This window comes from Plasmodium gonderi (genome assembly GCF_002157705.1).
Source record: "Plasmodium gonderi DNA, contig: Chr14, whole genome shotgun sequence".
Lineage (NCBI taxonomy): Eukaryota > Apicomplexa > Aconoidasida > Haemosporida > Plasmodiidae > Plasmodium > Plasmodium gonderi.
In genome coordinates, this window is record NW_021628939.1 from 1,499,882 (window position 1) to 1,524,625 (window position 24,744).

At 28.2% G+C, this 24,744-nt stretch overlaps 10 protein-coding genes across 10 annotated transcripts; 6 read left to right on the forward strand and 4 right to left on the reverse strand.

Annotated features, from left to right (window-relative positions):
* Positions 1–520: 520 nt before the first annotated feature.
* Positions 521–1,369, reverse strand: PGO_143210 (SET domain containing protein; the record flags this gene model as incomplete). Its single annotated transcript, XM_028690312.1, has 2 exons — positions 521–628; positions 929–1,369. 2 exons carry the CDS (start codon positions 1,367–1,369, stop codon positions 521–523), a joined length of 549 nt encoding a protein of 182 aa, XP_028546113.1.
* A 1,155-nt stretch (positions 1,370–2,524) lies between these two features.
* On the reverse strand, positions 2,525–4,484 carry PGO_143220 (geranylgeranyl transferase type2 beta subunit; the record flags this gene model as incomplete). The annotated part of the gene is made up of 2 exons (XM_028690313.1): positions 2,525–2,993; positions 3,310–4,484. The coding sequence occupies 2 exons, from the start codon at positions 4,482–4,484 to the stop codon at positions 2,525–2,527; spliced, it is 1,644 nt and encodes a 547-aa protein (XP_028546114.1).
* A 187-nt stretch (positions 4,485–4,671) lies between these two features.
* Positions 4,672–5,259, reverse strand: PGO_143230 (conserved Plasmodium protein, unknown function; the record flags this gene model as incomplete). The annotated part of the gene is made up of 2 exons (XM_028690314.1): positions 4,672–4,722; positions 4,933–5,259. The coding sequence occupies 2 exons, from the start codon at positions 5,257–5,259 to the stop codon at positions 4,672–4,674; spliced, it is 378 nt and encodes a 125-aa protein (XP_028546115.1).
* A 1,731-nt stretch (positions 5,260–6,990) lies between these two features.
* PGO_143240 (hypothetical protein, conserved) lies at positions 6,991–8,486 on the forward strand (the record flags this gene model as incomplete). The annotated part of the gene is made up of 6 exons (XM_028690315.1): positions 6,991–7,216; positions 7,376–7,531; positions 7,743–7,765; positions 7,949–8,038; positions 8,194–8,231; positions 8,456–8,486. The coding sequence occupies 6 exons, from the start codon at positions 6,991–6,993 to the stop codon at positions 8,484–8,486; spliced, it is 564 nt and encodes a 187-aa protein (XP_028546116.1).
* A 413-nt stretch (positions 8,487–8,899) lies between these two features.
* On the reverse strand, positions 8,900–10,139 carry PGO_143250 (adrenodoxin-type ferredoxin; the record flags this gene model as incomplete). The annotated part of the gene is made up of 5 exons (XM_028690316.1): positions 8,900–9,014; positions 9,270–9,399; positions 9,548–9,651; positions 9,837–9,947; positions 10,111–10,139. The coding sequence occupies 5 exons, from the start codon at positions 10,137–10,139 to the stop codon at positions 8,900–8,902; spliced, it is 489 nt and encodes a 162-aa protein (XP_028546117.1).
* Positions 10,140–11,491: 1,352 nt separating this feature from the next.
* On the forward strand, positions 11,492–11,956 carry PGO_143260 (hypothetical protein, conserved; the record flags this gene model as incomplete). Its single annotated transcript, XM_028690317.1, has 1 exon — positions 11,492–11,956. The coding sequence occupies one exon, from the start codon at positions 11,492–11,494 to the stop codon at positions 11,954–11,956; it is 465 nt and encodes a 154-aa protein (XP_028546118.1).
* Positions 11,957–13,209: 1,253 nt separating this feature from the next.
* Positions 13,210–13,869, forward strand: PGO_143270 (hypothetical protein, conserved; the record flags this gene model as incomplete). The annotated part of the gene is made up of 3 exons (XM_028690318.1): positions 13,210–13,338; positions 13,500–13,550; positions 13,720–13,869. 3 exons carry the CDS (start codon positions 13,210–13,212, stop codon positions 13,867–13,869), a joined length of 330 nt encoding a protein of 109 aa, XP_028546119.1.
* Positions 13,870–16,023: 2,154 nt separating this feature from the next.
* PGO_143280 (hypothetical protein, conserved) lies at positions 16,024–17,535 on the forward strand (the record flags this gene model as incomplete). Its single annotated transcript, XM_028690319.1, has 5 exons — positions 16,024–16,200; positions 16,463–16,576; positions 16,750–16,953; positions 17,152–17,310; positions 17,452–17,535. The coding sequence occupies 5 exons, from the start codon at positions 16,024–16,026 to the stop codon at positions 17,533–17,535; spliced, it is 738 nt and encodes a 245-aa protein (XP_028546120.1).
* A 1,327-nt stretch (positions 17,536–18,862) lies between these two features.
* PGO_143290 (thioredoxin peroxidase 2) lies at positions 18,863–19,510 on the forward strand (the record flags this gene model as incomplete). The annotated part of the gene is made up of 1 exon (XM_028690320.1): positions 18,863–19,510. The coding sequence occupies one exon, from the start codon at positions 18,863–18,865 to the stop codon at positions 19,508–19,510; it is 648 nt and encodes a 215-aa protein (XP_028546121.1).
* Positions 19,511–21,163: 1,653 nt separating this feature from the next.
* On the forward strand, positions 21,164–24,024 carry PGO_143300 (hypothetical protein, conserved; the record flags this gene model as incomplete). Its single annotated transcript, XM_028690321.1, has 2 exons — positions 21,164–23,706; positions 23,928–24,024. 2 exons carry the CDS (start codon positions 21,164–21,166, stop codon positions 24,022–24,024), a joined length of 2,640 nt encoding a protein of 879 aa, XP_028546122.1.
* Positions 24,025–24,744: the final 720 nt, after the last annotated feature.

Sequence of the window (24,744 nt, forward strand, 5' to 3'; positions counted from 1 at the left end):
AAACATGTCACACCAATTTATGTAAATTACGAATAGCATATTTTTGTATCATTTTTGAATTTTATTTTTGGGTCTTAACATGTACCTACATATATGTAGCCCATAAATATGTCGACGAAGAAAAACAACATATTTGAAAATCAACAAGAAAAGGAAAACACTTTATACTTTTCGTTTTTTTTCACATCACATGAACATTTCGCGAAGTTGTTTTGTATATCCCCGCCTCATTTTTTTTTTTCATTTACAAACTTAATTTATACCTTTTAATTATAAATTTTCATTTATAATGCATGCAAAATATGTCACGTAATAGTATGTCTACAAACTTTTTTTTTTTTTTTAACAAAAAATTTGCTTGTGTTTTTGGGCATATATATGTATATATAAACACGCGAGTTCACGTGCGCTCCCCCTTACATCCCGTGAAGAGCGCTCTAATCTCTTAATTTTTAAAATTCCGAACTTTTTTTTTTTTTTTTTCTCATTTTTTTGACGAATATGTCATTTCGCCTCATCCTTAACTTACGCTCCACCAAGAATGTCCATAAGAAATGAAAATTTCCTCGTTTTCTTGTATATCCCTTTGAGCGCGCAACATTATTATTTGGTTGGACGCAATTGTCTCCTGTAGAGGGGATAGAAGAGAGAGAAGTAAAATATGTGTAGCTGACAATACAGGTGATATGGAAATGTAGAAAAGTTTGGAAAAGATAAATACAGCACACAGGGGGAGAAGGCGTGAGAAATGGTCTACAGAAGCAGCAATACGGATATTAACTACAAGTAAAAATAGTAACAGGAATGGCAATAATAGTAGTAGCAATAATAGCAGTAGCAATAACAGCAGTAGCAATAATAGCAGTAGCAATAATAGCAGTAGCAACAATAGTAGTAGCAGTAATAGCGCTAATAAAAGGTGTGTAACATTTTTCTCGTCCCTGTGCTCCTGCATTGGTATTATATGAACAGAGGCATTGGGGGAATCAGAGTGGTTGTATAAAATCCCGTAACCCAAGGGAAAGAGCTTATAATTCACAGCGTCTTTTTTTTTGATAAGGATTTCCACTATTTGTGTGTTCATGTTTTCTTGTTTTCCCTCAAATAAATAATTAATTAACTTTTCTGGAATATCTTCATTTTTAATTTTCATTGTTGGACATATTTCAATAATTTCATTTTTTTTTATTTTGTCACACGAGAATATACCAACTCCGTTGAGGGAAGAATCGCCAACGTATACTCTTTTGTGCAACTCGTGAAAATTTATCTCTTCTTTTTTTAAAGCCTGTCTTAAAGCATGTTTTGCAAAATAATTATGAAATCTTCTTTTACCAGTAATCATTTGGGTTATACTATCAGACCGCATAAATTCTGGACATGTGTATATATGTTTATGTATCTATATCTGTGTATGTATATCTATGTCTATGTGTGCATCTGCACATTTTTATGCACACAGTACAACTAAAAATTGGGAAGGAGCAAAATGCGTAAAAAAAAATGTTACGTAACGAATTAACAAAACCTTTTTTTCGAATGACCAAACATAAATCGTTTTAACTTAACCAATCTTGAGTAGTGGTACATATTTACTAGTTACAATTCCATATATCATGTTAAGTGTGAAAAAATGCGTATTTCTTCAAATTTTCAGAATGGGCATGTATGAAATCAAATAAATATATATTTACAAGTTCACTTCTAAACTGGTTTCAATCAGTAGCGTTCTATAAATCGATCCTTTTTAAGGATTTGGCCTTTTTTCTTATTTTGGCCTATAATATATTTTCCTATATTTATTTGAAAATATGTAACGTGTGTTTTGACAAAGTTGGGTAATCGAAAAAAGAAAATGAGTACGGCGCGTACTAATCTTCGCAAGCCAAAGCCAATGGAAGCTGCTTTTAAAATGTGTGCAAGCGTATTTATTCACGCCTTTATACATGTTTTCATATTAAGTATGTATGTGTATATATATGTACGTTTGGAACACAGGCATGCATAAGTTTGTTTCTCCATTTTTTAATTAGTTTTTTTTTTTTTTTTTTTTTTTTTTTTTGCCCAATCATTAGCATGAATTCACAAGTTATGAATTTTTGGAATTCTCAATCAGGAAATAAATTATGCATATTTTTTTTTTTTAAGAAAATATTTGACCTACTCACACAGCAATGGAAAGGCGGTTGTACATCCATCAAAAATGTAGTCATGCCATGTCATGTGATAAAAGAAAAAACTTGGAACGTATGTCAAAATAAGAAAATGGCATTCAAGGGATTCCATATATTCAAAAGCGTTTCTGACAATGTCAGTTGTGACAAAAAAAGAGAAAAAATATATATATATATATATATATATATATATATATATATACATATACCCATACATATACGTATATACACATGTAGCTGTGGAAGAAGACGACGACGACGAAGCAAAAGAAAAAAAATTGACACTTTTTTTACGTTCTTATTGGAACATGTAACCGTTTAAGGAAAAAAAAAAAAAAAAAAAAAAAATGCTAGTATGTCATATGAATAGGCATTGCTAGAAACTGGTGTATTTTTGCCATATCATTCAGAATAGATTCTAAATGCATCGGGATTACAACATCATCAAAGAATTTATATTTTTTTCTTTGCTTCTTTTTATAATAACAAATATTTTGATATATAAGAGACAAAGCACACAAGGCAAAAAATGTGTGAAACAGATCCACTTCTTGGTGAGATAACATTTCTTTTTCATAAATATTAAAGAAGTGTTTTTTTTTAAAATAATTATCCTTATTTTCAGTTCTGGAAAAACCACCTTTCTGTTGATCTTGGCACTTCAAAATAAAATTTATTAATATATTCACATTGAATAATTCACTTAAATTTGTTTTCAATGAAACTAAACTTCCCAAAACCCACCAAGCGTAACATACATCGTGCTCTTTTCCTACTCGCCCATTAATGCCCAAGTTGTCACACCTATCACAAAGCCATCTAATCAGGGGGGGGGGGGGGGGGGGTAACCATACATACAAATATATGCTTATATATATATATATATATATATATATATATATGTACGTATGTATGTGTATATATTTGTGCAGACATGCACAGGCACGTCTTGCGTAGATATTGCCAAAAAACGGCTGCTGCAATCGATGCAGATGTATAGGTTCTACTTTGCTGAAGTAGATCGAATTTCATCATTGACAGATGTGCATGCATGTAACACGTGCGTACGAGTGTGCTCATATATTTGTATGCACATTTAAGATGAATTTTAACGAGTAACTATAGTTTTAAATACCTAATTAATTTTTCCCGTACTATGACATTATCCAATATGTAGTTCCCATTACTGTTAGCTCTTAGCATGTTTAAGGAATTGATGGCACAAAATGTAGTACCTGCATGTGATTCTGAACCTGGGAAATTAGAAAATCCTCCATCTAGATTAAAACATGTTAATATCCACTGCGCACATTTCTCGTTATTGTTATATAAGTTCATATATATATTTCTTTTCTTTAATAAAAGATTTATAAAATATAAGACTGAGAGAGAGCAAAACATAAAACGCATATCGCCATCATAATGAAATCGTGTACTGTTTAAAGAAAAATGATAAAATCCTTTCTCTTCATCAAGAATAAAATATAAAAAATTATATATTTCTAATAGTATATTCGTGCTTATATCATCTTCACTTATTTTATTTAATAAGAATAAAATTTGAATAGCACTTAATGTTGATATTACATTTGCTTCATATAAACATATTTTGCCACAGGGGCTAAATCCTGTCAAATGGAATTTCTTTTTTTTTCTTTTACCTAAAGATGTCATATTCATAATTATTTTAAGTTCTTTGCCTTCCATTTTATTTACATATTGTGTACTATCCGTCTGTTTACTATTCATGCTTTCGACAGATGAGATTTTTTGGTTACTCATCTTTTCAGTTACCGCACTCATTACAACATTGCAATTATCTGTTTTGCTTTCATTTCGAGAATTAATATTTTCGATTTGATGAACACTTTTTTCAATAAAAAAGTTGGAAGAAATTCTCTCATTTTCTGACTCGATTTTACCACCACTACTATTTCCCATTGCAGAAACATTTTTATTAAAATAGCTAGGGTCACATTTAGATGTAGCAACTATTCTATTAATATCCTCATTAGATAAAAAATATTTTTCTTTTTTTAACTTATAAATGTATTTTTCTTTAATTTTTTTTTTTTGTAAACTCTGCATTACTAATTTGTATAAAGTGTCTATTATTTTCTTGTCTAGTACTTCGTCTAAATTCATTCTGTTTTTCTTCACCATACAAAGTCCGCTAAGAACCCAAAAAATACCACTAAGAAATATGGATTCATATTTACTACATACATCATTTTCACTATATTTATTTCCTAGCTTTTCTTTTATTATGTTTAAAAAATAATTTTCATGTAACTTTAAGTCTAAATCCATGCTACTCCTATAGGTATGTCAGATTTATAATTGGCCAATACACAAGGGCATAGATATGTGAGTTGGGAAATGGGACATAAGCGTGGTAACGGCGAAAGCAAATAATCATGGGAACGATGTATAACTATAATTCAATTTTTTTCACATAGAGTTAGGTAAGTCCAAAATATTTTAAAAATGATGGACGTTAAAAAATATATATTAGGTCGTACGATAGGGTCCAAAACAAAATAAAGGACTAAAAATAGGAAAAAGGTGGAATGGGAAAAAAGAAAAAGAAAAAAAAAAAAAAAAAAAAAAAAAAAAAATTTCGCATGAAACTGAACTATTTATATAATTTGTACATGGGTGTATACACCCACATATAAAACAGCGTGTGAACATACTAGATGATGTACAAATGGACATAATACACAATTCGTAGGATGTGTTTTTAATTAGGTCTTACTATCAATCCACTAAAGAAGTCACGACAAAAAATGTCCGATTTTTTGATAAAAAATGATTTGTAATCTGCTCGAATATGAGAAAAGGTCATAAGAGTTCCTATCATAGTAAATATAGAAAAAAGCAAAAAACCGTAAATACCTTGAACCCCTAAAATACCAACAGTAATTCCCCCAATTATTCCGTGAAATTGTTTGCTCAGAATTAATGAATGCTTATTGTGCCTAATTCTTCTCTCATTATAATTCTTATCCTTTGACAACTTAGCGTCTAAGATGTTTTTTAAAATGACTACATTTTGTTTGTTCACATTTGGCTTTGCTTCCATTATTGATTTGAAAAAGCGGAAAGAAATAAATTATTCAGGTTTATTCAGGTTTATTCAGGTTTATTCAGGTATATTCAGATATATTCAGGTTTATTCAGGTTGTGTGGATCACGGAGGCAGTTTTATGAAAACTATGCTAGGTAAGCTAGCAGAACATGTCAAAAAAAATAAAAAAAAAAAAAGAAAAAAAATAGATAAAAAATAGATAAAAAATAGATAAAAAATAGATAAAAAATAGAAAAAAAAATAGATAAAAAATAGAAAAAAAATAGAAAAAAAAAGAAAAAACGCATTTTCCCCCTTTTCGAATCCTAACTTGGGCACAATGATCTTGTCAGAATTAAATCAAAAAAGAAGAAAATAAATCTTCGTTGTTTTGCAATAGTATCCATTAAATAAGGCTCTCAAAGAGTTTGCATACTTTAAACAATTTTATATGATCGCGTATTTTTCAGTTAAACTGGTGTAAAAAAATTTCCGCATGTTACATTAACAATTTTGAGAAAAACACATATTGAAATTGAATATTTATTTTTTACAGCTTCATGGTAAGCAGCGAGGAAGTGATAGTAGTTAACACGTACAGGTCAAAAATTCGTTATGCTTTTTTAAGTGGTGCAAAGAAGTTTACAGGGAATGACTCCTCTCATCCCCCTGTGAAAAAGAAAATTTTCAAACGTGTAAATTATATGCACTTTAGAGTTCTAAATTTAATGTTACAATAATGAGGGAATACGAATTCCTTTTTTAAAGCCTTAAGTAATGTTACATGGGACATTATAAGGATTTCGTTTTTTTTTTTTTTTTTTTTTTTTTTTTCCCTTTACTTGAATTTATGTAAATCCTAAGATTAATTATTACCACCAAGTCTTGAAATTAAAAAGAGAAATAAAAAAAAAGAATACGCCAATCTAACATTCACCTTCTAAAAATTTTACAAAACTGATGAAGGTGCATCATATATTTTCCCTTTTTTATGGTTATTTTGAAAAAGTATAAATAAGTAAAATAGAATAAAAAAGCATAATGACATCTTATAGGACATCATTTTAATTTAACAACTATAATACAGTTATGCCACTACTGAAACATAATATTAGGTGATAAAAATGAAAAGGTTAATCTTTTTTCACACATATTTCATTTTTATTGTTTTATAAAACAGGCATGTATGAAAAGATACAACTCTTTTTTTTTTTTTTTTTTTTTTTTTTCCCTTTTTTACAAGTAACAAAAAAATGTGTAGATACACAAATTAAAATTCTTTTCTTAAAACTTTTAACATATGTCATTTCATCTGTAGGAAGTAGACACTTCTATTGAACTATTTTTATATGGCTTTCTGTGCATGCACCAAAAAAGCATATGTAATGCATTATATTATGTGTACAGACAAAATATATAAAAATGAAAAATCTCTTTTAACATCCTCCCAACATACCCTTAATTGACATTTCCAATCGATATTTACTGAATACAGTTTTCATAAATTTTGTTAACCCCGTGACGGTGTCTTTACTATTTGTTTAATTTTCATTGTTCCTTTATCCTTTGTCATTTTTGTTGTTTTGTAAAACTGGGTTGTACCTGTACATGACTGTGCTATATATACAGACGTACATATATGCATAGGTTCAGGCATTAGAACATTTAATGATTATTTTCCTTTTCTCAGCAAAATTTGCATTTTGTTCACACCTTTTATTTTATTTTATTTATTTTCATGTCAGAATGTATAGAATATTCCACGTGTCCCTGCTTATTATTTCCTACCTCTTATCAAATATAAAATGTTTTACGACAAATATCTATGATAGGAATAGTTTGCATAACTGTTCTAGTGTCTTATGCTCCCATGATAAGTTAACAAATATATATAACAATTCTAAATTTATTTTAGCCGAACTGGAAAATATTTTGTATGATATACGTGATGAAAAGGATGCACATAAGTCAGGTTATATTTGATACATTCACGTGGTTGTGCTTAAAAGGGACAATTATGTGATATTCACATTTTTGTGCAGACATTGGTCTATGCTCGATATATACATGTATAATACTCACGTTGCTACATCGATATGAGAACACCTTTTTCTTATTATAATTTTTGCAGAACATGAACAGGGCAATGCTCTCGATCTTGAAATAAAATTCCCTAATTCTAAGGATTACGAGGACTTGTCTTATTTAATTCAGGATGAGGAAAATGGAAATGAAAGAAATTTCGCTGAGCCTGTTCCATATATCATTATTAGTAGAATAGATGATGGTTACATTATTTATATATTGTTATTATTTATTCTTAAATTATTTTATTACTCCACCACCACCCTCCCTGTGCATTAAGAATAAAACTAACATAATATTACACCTATATTGAATATAAAATAAAAAACTAGTGACCTTTACAGTAGTACACATCCATTTTTTTTTTTTTTTTTTTTTTTTTTTTTATTTCCTCCTTTTATGAACATATTCAGACGATTTCGAAAAATCAATATTAGTAAAAGAAAAGAAAAATATATATTCATAATAATTGCTAAAAGGAACAACAGAATGTTGCAATCATGTATATGGCACAAACACATTCCTCATGATTAAATATAATTTTCGATTAAATACAGTTTATTTTATTTTCATATGTATACAAATATTTCCATTTCTTTTTCAACACCTTCCACTCAAGAATAACACTACGGACAGGTTGGATAACTCGGACATTCGAGATCTAACGGGCGAAGAACAAATGGACGTGGCATTTTCAAGAATTCGTGACGTATGTGTTTGATGTGCCTAAATTTATTTTAGAAATATATAATAATGTCTATATACACGATAAACTAGCACATTTATTCACGTTTATATATATGCATATATACGTACTTGTGTACAAGTTGTCACATACTTATTCCCTTTTCTGCACACAAACAGCTTGACGAACAGCAAAAACGCTTTACGGAAGAAAAAAGGTAAACATATAATGAGAAAAAAGCAGAAAATTACAAGTTGGATTTTAATTTTTCTACAATACTGCACCTAGCATAACGCAGTTTGACACAGCTCCATTTTTAATCTCGTGCTATGTTATATAACAATTCAAAATGCACGGCTTTTTTCATTAAAAATAAAAAAAAAAAAAAACCTCATATTATTTTCCCTTTCTTCTCATAAAAATGATGTGATCACGATAAAGGAAATTTAATTTGAAGAAATACTTAAGATGAAGGAGCAAGGCAGTGTAGGAAAATTGAATTAGTACAGAATGAGGTACGTTTAGAGGAGACAAGTGACTTAATCATACTCTATGCGTTTTTTTTTTTTTTTTTTTTTTTTTTTTTTAAAAAAAAAATACTATACCAATTATCTAGTTTGTTTCGTATTGTTTTATTTATTTTATATATCTTTGCATGAATGGCAAAATTCAGGCTAAACGGAGGTTTTAAACAAAAAAAAAAAAAAAAAAAAAAAAAAAAATAATATAAAAAAGTAAAAAATATTTAAGCACACATATGCGTATATATAAGTGCATATACAAATGTATAAATTTAGGATCAAGTATACCACTTTTTCCTTTTCAAACAAATTTAATAACAAAGAAGACAATTATTTTTTTTAAAAGTTTAAGGAAAAAACAAAATTAATGGGGAGTGGGGACATAACCATCTACATAAAAATTTCTTGTCATGGGAGGTAATTTAATTTTTATTCCATCTAGCTCCTTTTTTAGTTTCACCTGACATCCTAATCTAGAACTATAAATGGAAAAATGGGTAGAAAAACATAACAAATATATATATTTTTTTTTATTGCCTTGACTTTTTGATAAGTGTAAGGTTTGTGTGTGTATACCCACTTCCCCCCCCCCCCCCCCCCCCCCTCCTCAGTAAAAGGAAAAATAACGCGCTATGAACATGTGCATATATTTTATATATATACATATTTGCATATCTATGTGAGCATATGGTACAAGTACACAGACATTTGTGTCAACACTCAATCTTCATTACGTTTCGGTTATACATGGTGCTAGCTCTAACATGTCAATTTCATTATCTTGGGCTTCAGGCAAAAGGTCGTAATACTTTTCATCAATTATCACATGACAGGTGGAACAAGCACAAAAACCGTCACATGCCCCTATAAAAACATAAATGAATATAAATAAAATAAAAGAAGCGAGAAGAAAAGGAAAGAATAAAATTGTGGTTATTTAGCACAAGATAAATATACATTTACTTGTGAAATAGTGAAATTGTTAAGTGCTGATTTGGCATGCCAACTATACCTTCTATATTTATGCTATTTTCATGAGCAACTTTTAATATGCTATCCCCAACTTTAGCTTTAACTGTTTTTTCATAATTGTCCTGATTTATAAAAGTTACGTCACTAGGAAATGGAGAGAAAAAAAAAAAAAAAAAGATGTTAACTGTTTATGGAATTATATAGGGTATGAAAAATTGAATGTTCCTAAAAGTACAGGCAGTGTATATTTTTCTTGATATATATATGTGCGCACGCATCTGCGCATGTATGGGAAAATATATATATATATATCACCTTTGTGAACTCACATTTCGTCGGTACTCTGAGTCGTGAACTCTCTGATATAATTAAAGCAAAAGCATTTATTTTTTATCTTGTTCAATAAAATCCTTTTGAATGTATCGTTTCTACTGAGAAAACTAAATTCTGTTTTGGGGGGGAAGAGAGATGCATTAGTGTTATATGTATACATGAGCATTTGCTGTATTACATGTACAGATTTATATATCTGTACATACGTAAGTTATTCATACGTTGTATACAGTTATGTCTTTTTTCTCCCATTTTTTCTGTTCCCCTTACTTGTAATCATTTTCCTTGTTCTCCGTCATTTAACTTGTAAAATTTGTTCTCAAAACTATGTATATATTCGCACAAACTTTGATCTTGCTGTTTTTACTGTTTTTGCTCTTTTTACTGTATATATTTCGGCTTTATTTTGTTACAGTGTAGTTCCCTTGTATTTCAAAACAGGCTGTGTAAATGTGTGCTACAAAAATAATGAAAAGAGACTAGGTTATAACTTAAAAGATGCCATAAATGGTGCTTTTCAAAATTGTGCTTTAAAGGATGTTTAAAAAATTAATTCCCTATTTTATACACTACATGGGAAGAAAATGGTATAGTGGAAAGAAAATGTATTGGGACTGGTTTGAATAGGAAAAAAAAAAAAAAAAAAAAAAAAAAAAATTCAAAATTGTTTTTTTTTTTTTCTTGAATGCAATCAAAAGTAAAATTGAAAATGGGAAAAACAAAAATGGAAAAGTAAGAGGGAAAAGGCAAAATAAATTTTAAAAAACATGTATATGACACAATATATGTATTACAGTACCATTAGAAAAGTTCCGCTTTTTTTTTTTTTTTTTTTTTTTTTCACTTTTCTGTATTTTTTTCAATCAAGTGTCGTTAAAAGCTGGTAGTTATAAATCTGAAGTTTTGTCATCTTTTGGAATATTTTTTTACCACGAATATGTTATATATGGATTCATATTAAACTATAAAAATAAAAAAAAGCGTGAAATCAGAATTACACATAGATGACATTTTTTATATTATTGGTACATTTTACTCCTTTTATTTTGTGTATTTTCATTCCCTGAGATCCAAAAATGTGAAGTTTTATTTTACCATTTAGCCTGATATAACACTTTTTTTTCTTTTTTTTCTTTTCTCCGTGCCCTATATATATAGCAGTTTATTCAAAAAAAGGCATTTGCGCATTTACGTAGGTTTATGCATGTATAAATAAACGTATGCATAAATATACATAAAAAAACTTCAGACATATGAATACTTGGGTACACTACAACATCTATCGGATTGTTGATATTGTTATAATAGGGATCATTACAAATTACAGTCGATTTTACAAGGAAATAAAAAAAAGGAGAAACTATCAAATGAGAGCATAGGTAGTTTAAAAAAGAAAAAAAAAAAAAAAAACTTACCTTATTGTCTTACCGTCTAAGCTCATGATAATAGAGACTATATTATAAAAAAATAAAAATATAAAATAAATCAAAAAGGAAATAACATTAAATGGAGTAAGTGTTAAAAATTATAAAGAAAACAAAATTGAACAGTATTAAAGGAGGGGAAAAAAAAAAAGAGGAACTTGACTCGTAGTAAAAAATCCATTAGACGAAACATTTCTTACGCACAAAAATATGCAACAATTAAAAAAATGATAGGGAAAATATTTGATAATGCCTTTCGAATACGTACATATAACAGACTAGTGTGTTTCATTATTGGTGGTGCCTTTACCTACAGTTTTGCAAATCCTGATATAGATACAGTATATGAGTTTTTTCCCATATTCAAGCAAAATAAATATGCTTATTTAACATTTCTAGAAGTTAATGAAAATCATGGAAATGTATTTGAAGAAAAACTTAAAGACCTGTGTAGATTTTATCAAAAGCAACCTGGTTATTTATACACCAAAATAGTTAAAAGAAAAAATAATTTAAATAATTTAAATAAATATATTATTGTTTCAACTTGGTTAAAAAGTGAGAATTATCTCTTGGCTTGCAATAGGATGCATGGACAAATTTTAATCAAAAACATACAAAACTATACAAATTACAATTCCTTTTTATATAGAATAGTTGTCGATGACTCAGATTACCTTCCCCCATTTTAACATTCATTGTGCATTCATTAGAATAATCATAAATTAAGGTGTGACTTGCTAATATAATTTTTTGTGGACATATCGTTAGATAATTTGTAGTGCTGAGAATTTTTGTTTTTGTTTTTGTTTTTTTTTTTTTATTTTTTTTGAGAATTTATTTAGAAAAAAAATGCGCATACCCGTTTTTGCAAATCTTTTGATGAAAGAAAATTAAGTCAGTCTATAAATGTTCTCATAAAAAAGTACTCAACGAAAAAGTTTTCATATTTAAAAGATGACTAGTATTTTAAGTATTCACAGAATTTCTTTTTATGTATTCATAAATGTTTATAATTTTTTTTTTTTTTTCCCTATCTCTGTTTTTATAATTCTCCCCATTTAATCTTTGTATAATTTTGTTTAATTTTGTTTAATTTTGTTTAATTTTGTTTAATTTTGTTTAATTTTGTTTAATTTTGTTTAATTTTGTTTAATTTTGTTTACACATTTTTATTTCCATATGCATTCTCCTATACACGGAAATCTGTCCATACACGCATGAACATACTTCAATTGAGTAAAACTGAATAACCCCCATTTTTACAAAACAACGCAATGCGTTTGGGATACCGCAGAATGTTATAAAACAGCTCAAAACGTTTTAAAATCATTACCCGTGCGTGTATATATATATATATATATATATATATATATATATATATATATGCACGTGCATGTATACATATTCACGTGATTCACTACCTACCATGACCCCACGAGAAGCCACACTGAGGAAAAGGATTGTATGTCTTAAGTTATCAATTTAATATAACATGATTCAGATCAAATGTATTAGTAATTTCATGCGAACAACAGAAAGATTTCCCACTTTAAACTGTATACATACATGCATATGCGTTTGTTTGCAATTATTGTTAAAGTGTAGGTACACTTTAATTCAATGGGTAAATAATGTATCATGAGCATGTGGATTTTTACCCATATATAACAAAAAATAAAATCTCATTTTTGTGAAATGGAAAAGAATAAAATGAAAAAAAAAAAAATTGAAATTCATAAGACATATTTATTTTTTAACAATTTCTTTTTTTCGAATTTTTATTTTCATCATTTTCTTTCATTTTATAAGATTTAATATTCTCAGTAACAATAAATAAGAATACATTGAAAAAAAAAAAAAAAAAAAAAAAAAGCATAAATAAAATAAAAAAAAGAAATCATTACAAAGATATTTTTGTGTGACAACTAGACGCAAAGCAAAAATGAGGGCTCGATTTTTCATTTACGTTTTAATGACAGCGCTAAGTATCAATTCAATGTTTGCTTATAGAAGATTAAAAGACATAAATAACCTGAAAATTTTATCTCAAGGATTCAAGGCGATAAAACCTGTATATATATATATATATATATATATATATATAAATTCCTCATCCTGATTGTTCTTTTACACAGTTAATATATTTTTGTTATTATACTTGTCTGCCTTTTTTTTTTTTTTTTTTTTTTTTTTCTTCACCCCTTTTTTGTTTTTAATATACTTCCTCATTAGACCAATTTTCATCAAATTCGGTCAAGGGCGAAGGACTCCATGCAAAACGAAGTAAGACATGCACATAATTACGAAACATATAATGATGTACCTCTGTAGGTTTACAAATGGATTTCTTTTTATTTAGGATATTTTCCATAATTGTGGTCTTACTTTTAGCTCATAAAAATCCTTCTCCCGATTAATTTTTAATTTTTTTTTTTTATTGTTTCCTTTTCAGTTGAACGTTGATATAGGAGATTGGACTATTTACATAAGTCCGAAAACACCATACTACAATACAGAGAAAATTAAAGCCATTTTAATTTACTCAATGACGTATCCATTTAAGGAGTTGGAAGAATTTAAAGAGTACTTATTTGAGGGTTAGGAACATTTGAAAAATTAGAAAAATGGTAAGACGAATTCCAAAATAAGGGGAAAGAAAAGAAAAATAAATAAAAATGTTACGGTGCACAAATGTCTAAAAAAGAAATGTGAACGGACCTGTTAAAATTATAAAATTCGTGTATCCGTAAAAAGTTTACTCTAATTTTGAAAACAGTAACTTGTGGGTGCGATACACATAAGTGTACACATATATATATACATGTATACATAAAATTTGAGTTCTTTACAAACAATATATATTTTTTAAGAGATCCTGAATTATCACACATTTGCATGATTCAGTTCAATTCCCCTTCAAGTAGAACGACAGCGATTGGAATATGAAAATTAAAATGTTATTCAAATATGCCCTTTCGAGCAGTTACGGAGTGAAAGTAAATGATGCGTCACACACCTGTCACTTCAAATGATTTTTGGATTATATGAACAAAAAAAAAAAAAAAAAAAAAAAAACGAACAAAAGCGAACAAAAGCAAACAAAAGCGAACAAAAGCGAACAAAAGCAAACAAAAGCGAACAAAAGCGAACAAAAGCAAACAAAAGCGAACAAAAGCGAACAAAAGCGAACAAAAACAGATAAGATGAAATTAAATGATACAGAATAATACATGCTCCGAATTCAAAAAATAAAAAAATAAAGCATGCTGATTTAAAATCATGCTTAAAGTTCATCATGTGTTCCTGGAGAAATATCTTTACAGTGTTAGTTCTCTTTACGACTCTTTCCCAACAAAAATGTGTGCCTATATTTTTACTCGCATATGATTATATATGTATATATACACACATATATACATATATATAACAATTTATACATGCCTCTCTTCATTTCACCTTTATGAGACTACCAAATTCATATATTTCAAAAAGTAGTAAAGGACAGTGTGTTAAACGTTGGATGTATTTTTTATGCCAATTTTTTCCTGTTTTTTTTCCCTTTATAACATTTCCACAGCGCTTGAGACATTTTTTTTTTTTTTTTTTTCGTACAAACAAAATTCGTAATTTTTTAGATTTAAAATTAAACATTAAACTTAAACAATATGGTAAAAAAAAAAAAAAAAAAAAAAAAGGGAATACAACGAAAAGCGGTGGATAATGTAAGAGAAAGCACGACTAACAAAATTTAAACCCATTAAGCTGAACAAGCAAAACTAAAGACGTAAAACTAAACAATAAAAATTAAACCAAACAGAACGGATAAAATGCATCCTACAAAATGTATCAAACAAAACACACCAATAAAACACATCCAACAAAATAAACCAAACATAACACAAGAAACAAAAACAACGTAGCTTCATTTTAGCTGCTATCTTCTGAAATGAAACGATAATAAGAGTATTCTATCTCTGTATCAACAAGTGAAAAAAAAAAAAAAAAAAAAAAATGTTGTCAAATTCGTGGAATGAATATTATTATTGTAACAAAATCAGATCATAACATTTTGGTGTAATGTCATATACATTGTTCATGCTTATAACAATTGTGTGTTGTACCTGTTGTATGTATAGTATTATATAACACTCACATATACTTGCGACAAAATTGATTTTTTTTTTGTGTATATATATGAAAAACTAATTTAGTGAAATTGCGCTTTCTTTTTTTAAACTATATTTTTAAAATACAGGGGAAAACTTTTTTTTTTTTTTTTTTTTCTTTGCTAAAATGTTTTTTCAAGAATGTATGAAAAGTACTTCTTAACTCGTTACAAATTCAATAAACTAAAATACAAAATGTATACATGAAAATAAGAGCACATCGGTATTCACCTGTATTAATCATCCCAAGCAATATGCGAAGCACAAACGAACAATATTATCTGCACATTTTTTCCTGTAAAGTACAATTAAAAAAAAAAAAAAAAAAAAAAAAAAACTGCATAGAAACGAATAATAAAAAATTACATTTCTTAAAGGATTTATGTATATTCTAATTTTTTTTTTTTTTTTTTTTTTTTTTGTAGTAATGACGATTAAATGATAGTACATATTATACATGTATATATATGCCATATGTATGTATTTTTATGCATACATTTCTATTTATATATCAATTCAGGGTACACATAATAATATATACTAATTTGCACAATAAAATTTTTGTCAATTGAAATATTTGAGTAAGAACAATGGACATGGAAATTAAGGATTTCGATAAATTCTCAGGATTTAGAATTAACTGCACAAAGGATTTGGTTTTTAAGGGAAGTATAAGTGCCATAGTAGGCATGATACTAGGAATAATGTGTTCTCTCATAGTTAACTGTACATTAGTTGAGGTTTCCTTGTCGAAATTTTTTTCTATGGTAAGTTTCTCACCGTAATACATATGTACATATTCATATGTATGTACAGATTTCCCCTTTTTTTTTTTTTTTTTTTTTTTTCCAACCATTACGAATGGAAAGGGGCATCTGTAGAAGCCTCAGTACATTACACACATGTGTAGAAATGCATAATCCTTTACACACACGTATGAATGAGAGCTGCATAAATCTGCATTGGGAGCATGTTATTTAATTTAAATATATATATATATATATCCCTTTGACACCCCTACCATCTCAGTATTTTGGTATACTATTTATCGTTGTTGGAATTATAATTTTTTGGAGGCTTAACGCGAATGTGATTGAAGAAGCTGAAAATAGAAGAAATCAATTGATGATCCTAGCAGGACTGGTATGAATGTATATATTTTTTGTAGATCTCACAACTACTCATGTTTATGTTGCTACGATCATGCAAAGGAAATGGTGCACATCCAAACATTGTATATATATACATAATGGGAGAGCTAAAAATACAAATACATATTATGGATTTACACGTGTTCTCCAAAATTTACTGCTCAGATTGTTTTTTCAGGAATTCTGTGTCTCTTTTTTGAGCGTTCATGGCTTTTTTCCCTATCCCCCTTATCAAAAGTTCCCATTTATTGCGTTCTCGGAATTAGCATTTCTTTCGCATTAACATTCAGTTTAATAGATTTGATTAATTATCTAATTGGATTTATTCAAGGGTCGATAACGAGACCATTGATTGAATCAGTAGCGCAGGTAATTTGCACGAGAAAGTGCGGGGACATACGAACGAGTGAAAGATAGAAGGAGCAAACGATAGAAGGAGCGAACGATAGAAAGATCGAAAGAGAACGAATGCATATAAAAGCATGGAGACTTGTTCGAAAATGTAAATGCTATCCTCTCCCAGACTCGTGCATAAACACACATTTGTAATGTATTCATAATTTGTAGGTTTATTTGATTCTGTTGTTTACAATAACAATGGGTGGAATATTCGGGTTTATTTTTGGCTTGCTTGATGTAGAAGATGAATCATCCCATCATATTCGCTTGGCTCTGATGAAGGCAGAAAACTGTTGTTTTCCCTTAGGGGCTATTCTAGGAGGATTAGTAAATTTATATTCCTCACCTCCATTGTGTGTGTGTGTATACGTGTGTGCTACATTTAACCCATTCGAGCCTTCCTTACAATATGGACATGTTAACCATTTTCATTTTATTTCATGTTACCTCCTTTTTTAATATATTTAGGCAGGATTTGGAAATGAAGTTTTTAGGCAACAAAGTGAAGCCTACAAAATTGAAAACGTTACCGAATTTGATGATGAAGTTTAGGAATGCATATTATTTCTTATTTCCCCTTTTTTTTTTTTTTTTTTTTTTTTTTTTTTTTTTTTTTTTTTTTTTTTTTTTTTTCGCGTGTAAATTTTAAACCGAAAAAATAAAATTTTAAGTGAACAGAATTAAAAAAAAAAAAAAATAAAGAAAAAAGAAGAAGAAAAAATAAGAAAAAAAAGAAAAAGAAAAAGAAGAAAAAAAAGAAAAAGAAGAAAAAAAAGAAAAAAAAGAAAAAAAAGAAAAAAAAGAAAAATCTTTTATTTGGCTTAAATGCAACTGTTCACATTTTTTTTTTTTTTTTTTTTTTTTGTTTTTGTTCACTTCATTTCTCACGCGTATGATTTATTATTCTATTCATTATTCTATTCGTTTTTCTATTCGTTTTTTTATTCATTTTTCTATTCATTTTTCTATTCATTTTTACTTTTGATATGTGTTGTTTTAATTTATCTGAAAATGATAAAATGTGTTGACATTCAAAAGCAAAAAAGAAAACTTCTCTTACGACTTTGTTTTAACAAATCAAATTTTTATTTTAAAAAAAAAAAGGAAAAAAGAAAAAGAAACATGATATAGGTAGCCTCTGTATTCTGTATGTGTAAATGAACCATCACCATTCATCAAACCGGATATATTCCTTAAGGCTTACACCTATTGGAAATGGTACAGCTTTTGGCTGAAGCAAAGTTTACGTGCCTTGAATTTTTTCAACATAACATCGAAATGTTATGGTAGTATTACCCATGCACATGCAAAGGTTATGTGGGGGGATGCGTTATGCATGTGCATTATTTATATATTTATGAGTGAATCATGTATGCACAATATTTACTTATGTGTTTGGGAATTTAACACATGCACAAATATTTAAATTGTGCAATTTTCTGTTCCCATTTTTAAGATATTTTATTTATTATTCGATAAAAGCGTAAGTGTACTACCAAAATACTAGTGAAGCAATAATAAGCCAATATCGAAGTAATATTGTAGTACCTTCGAAACAATATTGAAGTATCATCGAAGCAATATTGTAGTACAACCGAAGAACTACCACTTTTACGTGCATTCATACTTTTCTACGTCAAATCAAGTGGAATTAAATTAAGAAAGGCAAAAGGAAACATATTCACTCCCATAGCAATTACACATGCTAGTATAGAGATTGTTATGCACAAGCTTCTTTTAATGATACATGTTCGCATAAATCAACTCATATCGTTTCGTAATATCATATTTTGCAATCATTTGAAGTGCCCTTTTTTTGTAGTACGAAAATAAAAATATATATATATATATTTATATATACATATATATAATAGCCAAAATGACAATTTTAAGTAGTCTTTTTAACAATGCCTTCAGAACAGGAAGAAGAAATTTTTCTTTGGTAACGAAAAAAGCACATGATTTCACCGCGCAAGGAATAAATAAAAACAACGAAATTGTAAATGTGCAATTATCCTCGTACATAGGCAAAAAATATTGCTGCTTATTATTCTACCCGTTAAATTACACCTTTGTATGTCCAACAGAAATAATAGAATTTAATAAACATGTAAAATCTTTTGAAGAGAAAAATGTGGAACTGCTAGGAATATCAGTAGATTCTGTGTTCAGTCATTTGGCATGGAAAAATATGCCAATTGAAAAAGGAGGAATAGGAAATGTTAATTTTACACTAGTGTCTGATATAAATAAAGAAATTTCTAAAATGTATAATGTGCTGTATGAAAATTCTTTTGCATTAAGAGGATTATTTATAATTGACTTACAGGGTAAAGTCAGGCATCAAACTGTAAATGATTTACCAATTGGTAGAAATGTAAATGAAGTTTTGAGAACAATCGATTCTATTATTCATGTAGATAAAAGTGGTGATGTTTGTCCAATTAATTGGAAGAAAGGAGACAAATCTTTTAAGCCAACAAATGAATCACTCTTAGACTATTTAAACACTGAAATCAAGAAATAATAATCCCCAAACACGTCCACATAATATACATCTTCTACCTGCTTAATAGTTTATGTGTCATTCATCCGTAAAAGTGGGCCAAACAAATGAAAAAAAAATGAAGAAAATGTAGAAATTGAAAAAAATGTGTCGAATGTAAACAATCTCCAAATGCCCCATTCCCCTGAATATGAGCTGATGAATCTGTAAAAAGGAACAAAATGAATATCAAGAACGAGGCCAAGTTACATATATGATTGTGTACACATGCACTTATATGTGTTCATTGCAAGAATATAATTATTTCAAAATAGCGAAATGATACATTTATACTATTTTGTTTTTTAAAAAAAAAAAAAAAATAAAAAAAAAAAACTAATAATTTTATAATACCGGTTTACGTTATTACCTCAATTTTATTCCATCTCCGTTTTAGAAGTCTCCATTGTTTATTCATACGCGCATCCATTCAACCCGTTGAAGTCTTTTTCTTTCCTGTATCTCCATTTATCCCACGCACTCATCAGTTATATATAATCCAACATCTTGTAGCAGTTACGCATAAACAAACTTTGTAAAAGGAAATGTGCGTACCTTCGAACAAAACACAAAGTTACCACTGAGAAAACATTTTGAAATATTTAAACGATACATTATATGATGAACTTTTTATATGCGTATGATTAATGATACGAAAAATTGCATATTCATAAGAACTTGTAGGTAAATATACAAATAAGTTTTGGGTATATAAATAAACAAAATTACACACTGGACAAGTGCGATATTTATTTATTTTTTTTTTTTTAAAAGGTCATAACACAAGCACATATATATATGAATTATTATTGATTCAAAAAAAAAAAAAATACCTCCTTTTGTGTGTAAAGTAAAAAAAAAAAAAAAAAAAAAAAAAGTGGATCTCTAATTGAACAAGTAAAAAATAGCTCCAACATTTTTAGGTACCTACAAAATGAGCACAAAAAAAAAAAAAAAAAGAGGCAGCATAATATAATATAGTTCCCAAATAACAAAAATGTTTTCAGGTATTATTTTATTTTATTTATTTGGCAAAAAAGAGGTCTATGTAAAGTAACATTTTTGAGAGCAAAAAAATTATACATTCTCGAAAAAAATTACACATAAAAAAGATATTGCCCTAAAAAATGAGAAAAAATAAGGGCATACTACTACATAAGGAATGCAAATTTTTTTAAATCGTACAAAATAACAGTCTATAATTAGAAAAAAAAAAAAAAAAAAAAAAAAAAAAAAGAACAAAAATCAAATAGGTATAATCCATTTAAAATTTAATTAACAAATTACCTCTTTTTTTAGTTATTTCCTCAGCTTTTTCATTTCATTGATTCATTCATGCATTTTTTTTTTATTTTTATTTTATTTATTTTTTCTGTTAATGTTGTGTAGCAAACTTATCCCCGAAATATGGCCTCAGATGGAGCTATAAATTAGCAGAGCCCATGAGGGAAGAACATAAACGAGCAGGATATAAATTTATACATTCCATATAGGTACACACACAAAAACATAAACACAGACAGTGGTACACATTAATTATTGCGTTGCTCTGGTGAATCATCTGTGTGTATTTTGAGAACCATTACCAATTAAACATATGCAAAAGTACAGAGTGGGAACATAAGGAGAGTGAATATGTGTGCAAACGCCATTAACAACGGCCTCGGAACCAATAGAGGAAAAATCAACAAAAGTAGCAAAAGTAGCAAGAGCAATCAGAATACGCATAATATACAAAATGAGGACAATACACAGAACGGCCTCAATGGCCATAATAATCCGAGCTACAAAAATTTTGGAGAAAATGAAAACACGGATACAGGTTATAGAGTAACACATCGTGTAGAGGATAATAACAGCAGCATAGACAATGACGAGCCGAATACACTAATACAGGTTCTACACAGCTATGAAGATTTTCAGAAGAAAAATATGAACTATGGGAAAGTAAACCCATATAGGAAAAGAGAATCTCAATTAATGAAAATGAGGAAATCGCTAGTGAAATTATTCACAATGAGCAATATAAATTTAGACGAAAATAACAATGGTAAAAGTGTAAATAGCAATAACAGTAGTAATAATAATAAAAAATCCCAGGGCACAAATTTTTTAACCAGTAGAGCGGCTATGTGGAATGAAGTTGAAAAACATGATAACCCTGATTATGACCTGAAGCTAGAAAGTTCAAAAAATAAATCCTACATAGATGCTATTACAAATAATTTAAGCATACTAATAAATGATACATTAAATGATAAAAGAGGTATGACTTACATAGCAACAGTTATGATAATTTTATCTGTTTTAATTACATTCATTTCTGGATTTATCACTCTATTTAATAACACAAGTGAAAAAAATAATTTTAATTTAAATACATCCAAAAATAATTATGATGATATAAACCAATTTATGAATTACATAAAAATGGGAAATGAAGATAGTAACAGAAACGATTTATCACGACTTCATGAATTGCTAGAAGATTTCAAAATAAGGATGAATGAAAATGTGAATAAATATTTAATAAATAAAAAAGAAAATAATGCATTATATGAATTAAATACAAATCTTGAAAATAAATTAAAAGAGTTAGAAAAAAAATTACTTGTTAATACGAAAGACATAGATTATTTTAAAATGAATTCAAAAAAAGAAGTCGAAAATATTAAAAAATTATTACAAGAAAATTATGAATCATTTCAAAGTAAACTAAAGGATTATCTCAAAACTACTGATGCAATTAAAAAGGATATTCATAAAAAAAATTCTATTATAAATGATATCGAAAAAAAAATGAATAAAAACCAAATTGATATAAAAAAGGACATGTCTGCCAGGGTGGAAAATGAAAAAAGAAACCTTCTAAATACCATAAATGAGTTGCAACAAAAAATCCATTTTATGGAATCTAAACTGAACTTTCGCGACACACCTCCCCTTCATTCATTGCTTGATTTCTCAAAAGAGAGTTCAAATAAAAACGGGATAGACGACGGAGCATCTACTTCAGATGCTAAAATCAATGGAAAAAATGAAGGGTCGACAAAAAAAAAAAATGATGAACAAACAGGGAACGTAAATATAACCAAACAAAAAGACGCCATGTGGAATGCGGAACATAGCAGTATCATACAAGATATAAAAAATGAATTAGAAATACTGAAGAAAAGTACCAAAAAATCAACAGATATTATTTTGGATGATGTATTTCCATTACTTGAAGATAAAATATTAAAAAATGTAGAAAATAAAACAAAATATTATCTAGAAATGTATAAAAAGGATATCATAAATGAAATTACTGAATCGAAAGTGATATATAATGAAGAGAAATATAAAAACATTGCATTAAAACAAGAAAAAATACAATCTGAATTGCTAAAAACTATTAATAGTCAAGTAAAGACACAAACGAAAATTATGAAAGATGATTTAAATAAGTATTTACATACTCTTGTAGAACAGAAACAAATCAAAAATGATAACATGGATGCTGTCAAAACAGTGAAAGGTAATTATGACTCTTTAGAAATATTACAAAAAAAAGTTGACGAATTATACAACGAATTTATATTAGATTACAACGAAATTGATTGGGCTTTAGAATCTCTAGGTGCAAGAATTGTTTACAAAATGACAAGTTCTCCTCTAAATCGAAATGATTTTATTGAGAAATTTTTAAATCAAATTGCTTCTTTCCTACCATCAGAAGAAATATATGGAATGATTAAACCAATGGGGAAAGATCCTTCTATTATTTTAAAGCCTTCAAATTTTCCAGGAGATTGTTTTTCTTTCAATGGAAATAAAGGAAAAATAACAATTCATCTACCAGCAACTATTGACGTTTCATCCATTTCAATTCAACATGTCCATGAGAATATTAGTAATAATTCCAATGCAACACCTAAATATTTTTCTGTTTATGGTGTAGTAGATTTAAATTGGCCTGAAAATTTCGAATCACAAGATATTAACTTTGACGACTTTAAAAATAGTGCTTTATACTCCTGCTTGCACTCTGTATATGGAAATTTACAATCAAGAGATATTCTCGAAAAATGGTTGAAAAATAACAAAAACCCTAACCTTATACACCTTGGAGATTTTTACTTCGATCGCAAGAAACGCATATCTACCTACCCAACTAGGCACTGTTTCCCAGTGAAGCGGTAAGCATGTGAATTTAAATGGAACAATTGTGGAGACTAATACAGAATTTGCTAAATTCTGAAAAAAAAAAAAAAATATATATCCCCTTTACTCATCTCTATTTTTATGATAGCACTCCTCATGCAATTGCGTAATGTCATGATCTGACCCTGCGCATTGTTTTATTTACCATTTCTTATTTTACTTTATTTTATTTTTCCAATCCTTCCCCAACTTGTAGCATAATTTTTGAATTCACAGAAAATTATGGTGCCCCATACACATGTGTCTACAGACTGAAGGTACATGGCAAAAAATGCACACGTAAATACAAGTAGCATTTTTATTGTCACAGAGTTAATCTTTTTTTTTTTTTTTTTTTTTGTAATTCTCATCCATATTGCATTTTATACACTATCCCCAATGGATGAATTACGTGATATTTAACATATTTTTGTGTTTCGAGCATATTAAAATGCTCTTATAATAGCTCCATATTTTGGATCTTCCCATTTTTAGTGGATTTGTTATAATATATACCATAGCAAAATTCGTCCTAGTTTTCTTTTAATTATTACTGACTAGCCCTTTTTACGTTTTTTTTCTGTTTATTCTTTTTTATACTTTTCTACAATATTTGCACATGTGTACCCTCGTATACTTTCAAGCACTTTTACTTACTATTTCCTTATTTTCTTTTTATCTTCGCGTGAGATACTCCTTCAGTAATTTGATAATGTCAAATATTATTAAATTTTGATTCATTTCCATTTCTACATGTCATCTGAAGTTTTGTTAAAATTTTGATTAAACAAATGATATGTAATTTTATTTTTTATTTATTTATTTTTTTTTTTTTTCGTCTTCGAACATGCTTTTATACCATTGCAAACAATTACTGATCTGATGCTATCGTTAGAATTATTTTTTATTTTTCATTATTTCTTGCACATTATTTGTTGTTATATATATGGTTAAAATTAACCACGCCACGTGTGTCGTTCACTAAATGCATGAAAAATAAAAAATAAAGAAAAAAAGAGTAAACTATTTGTCAA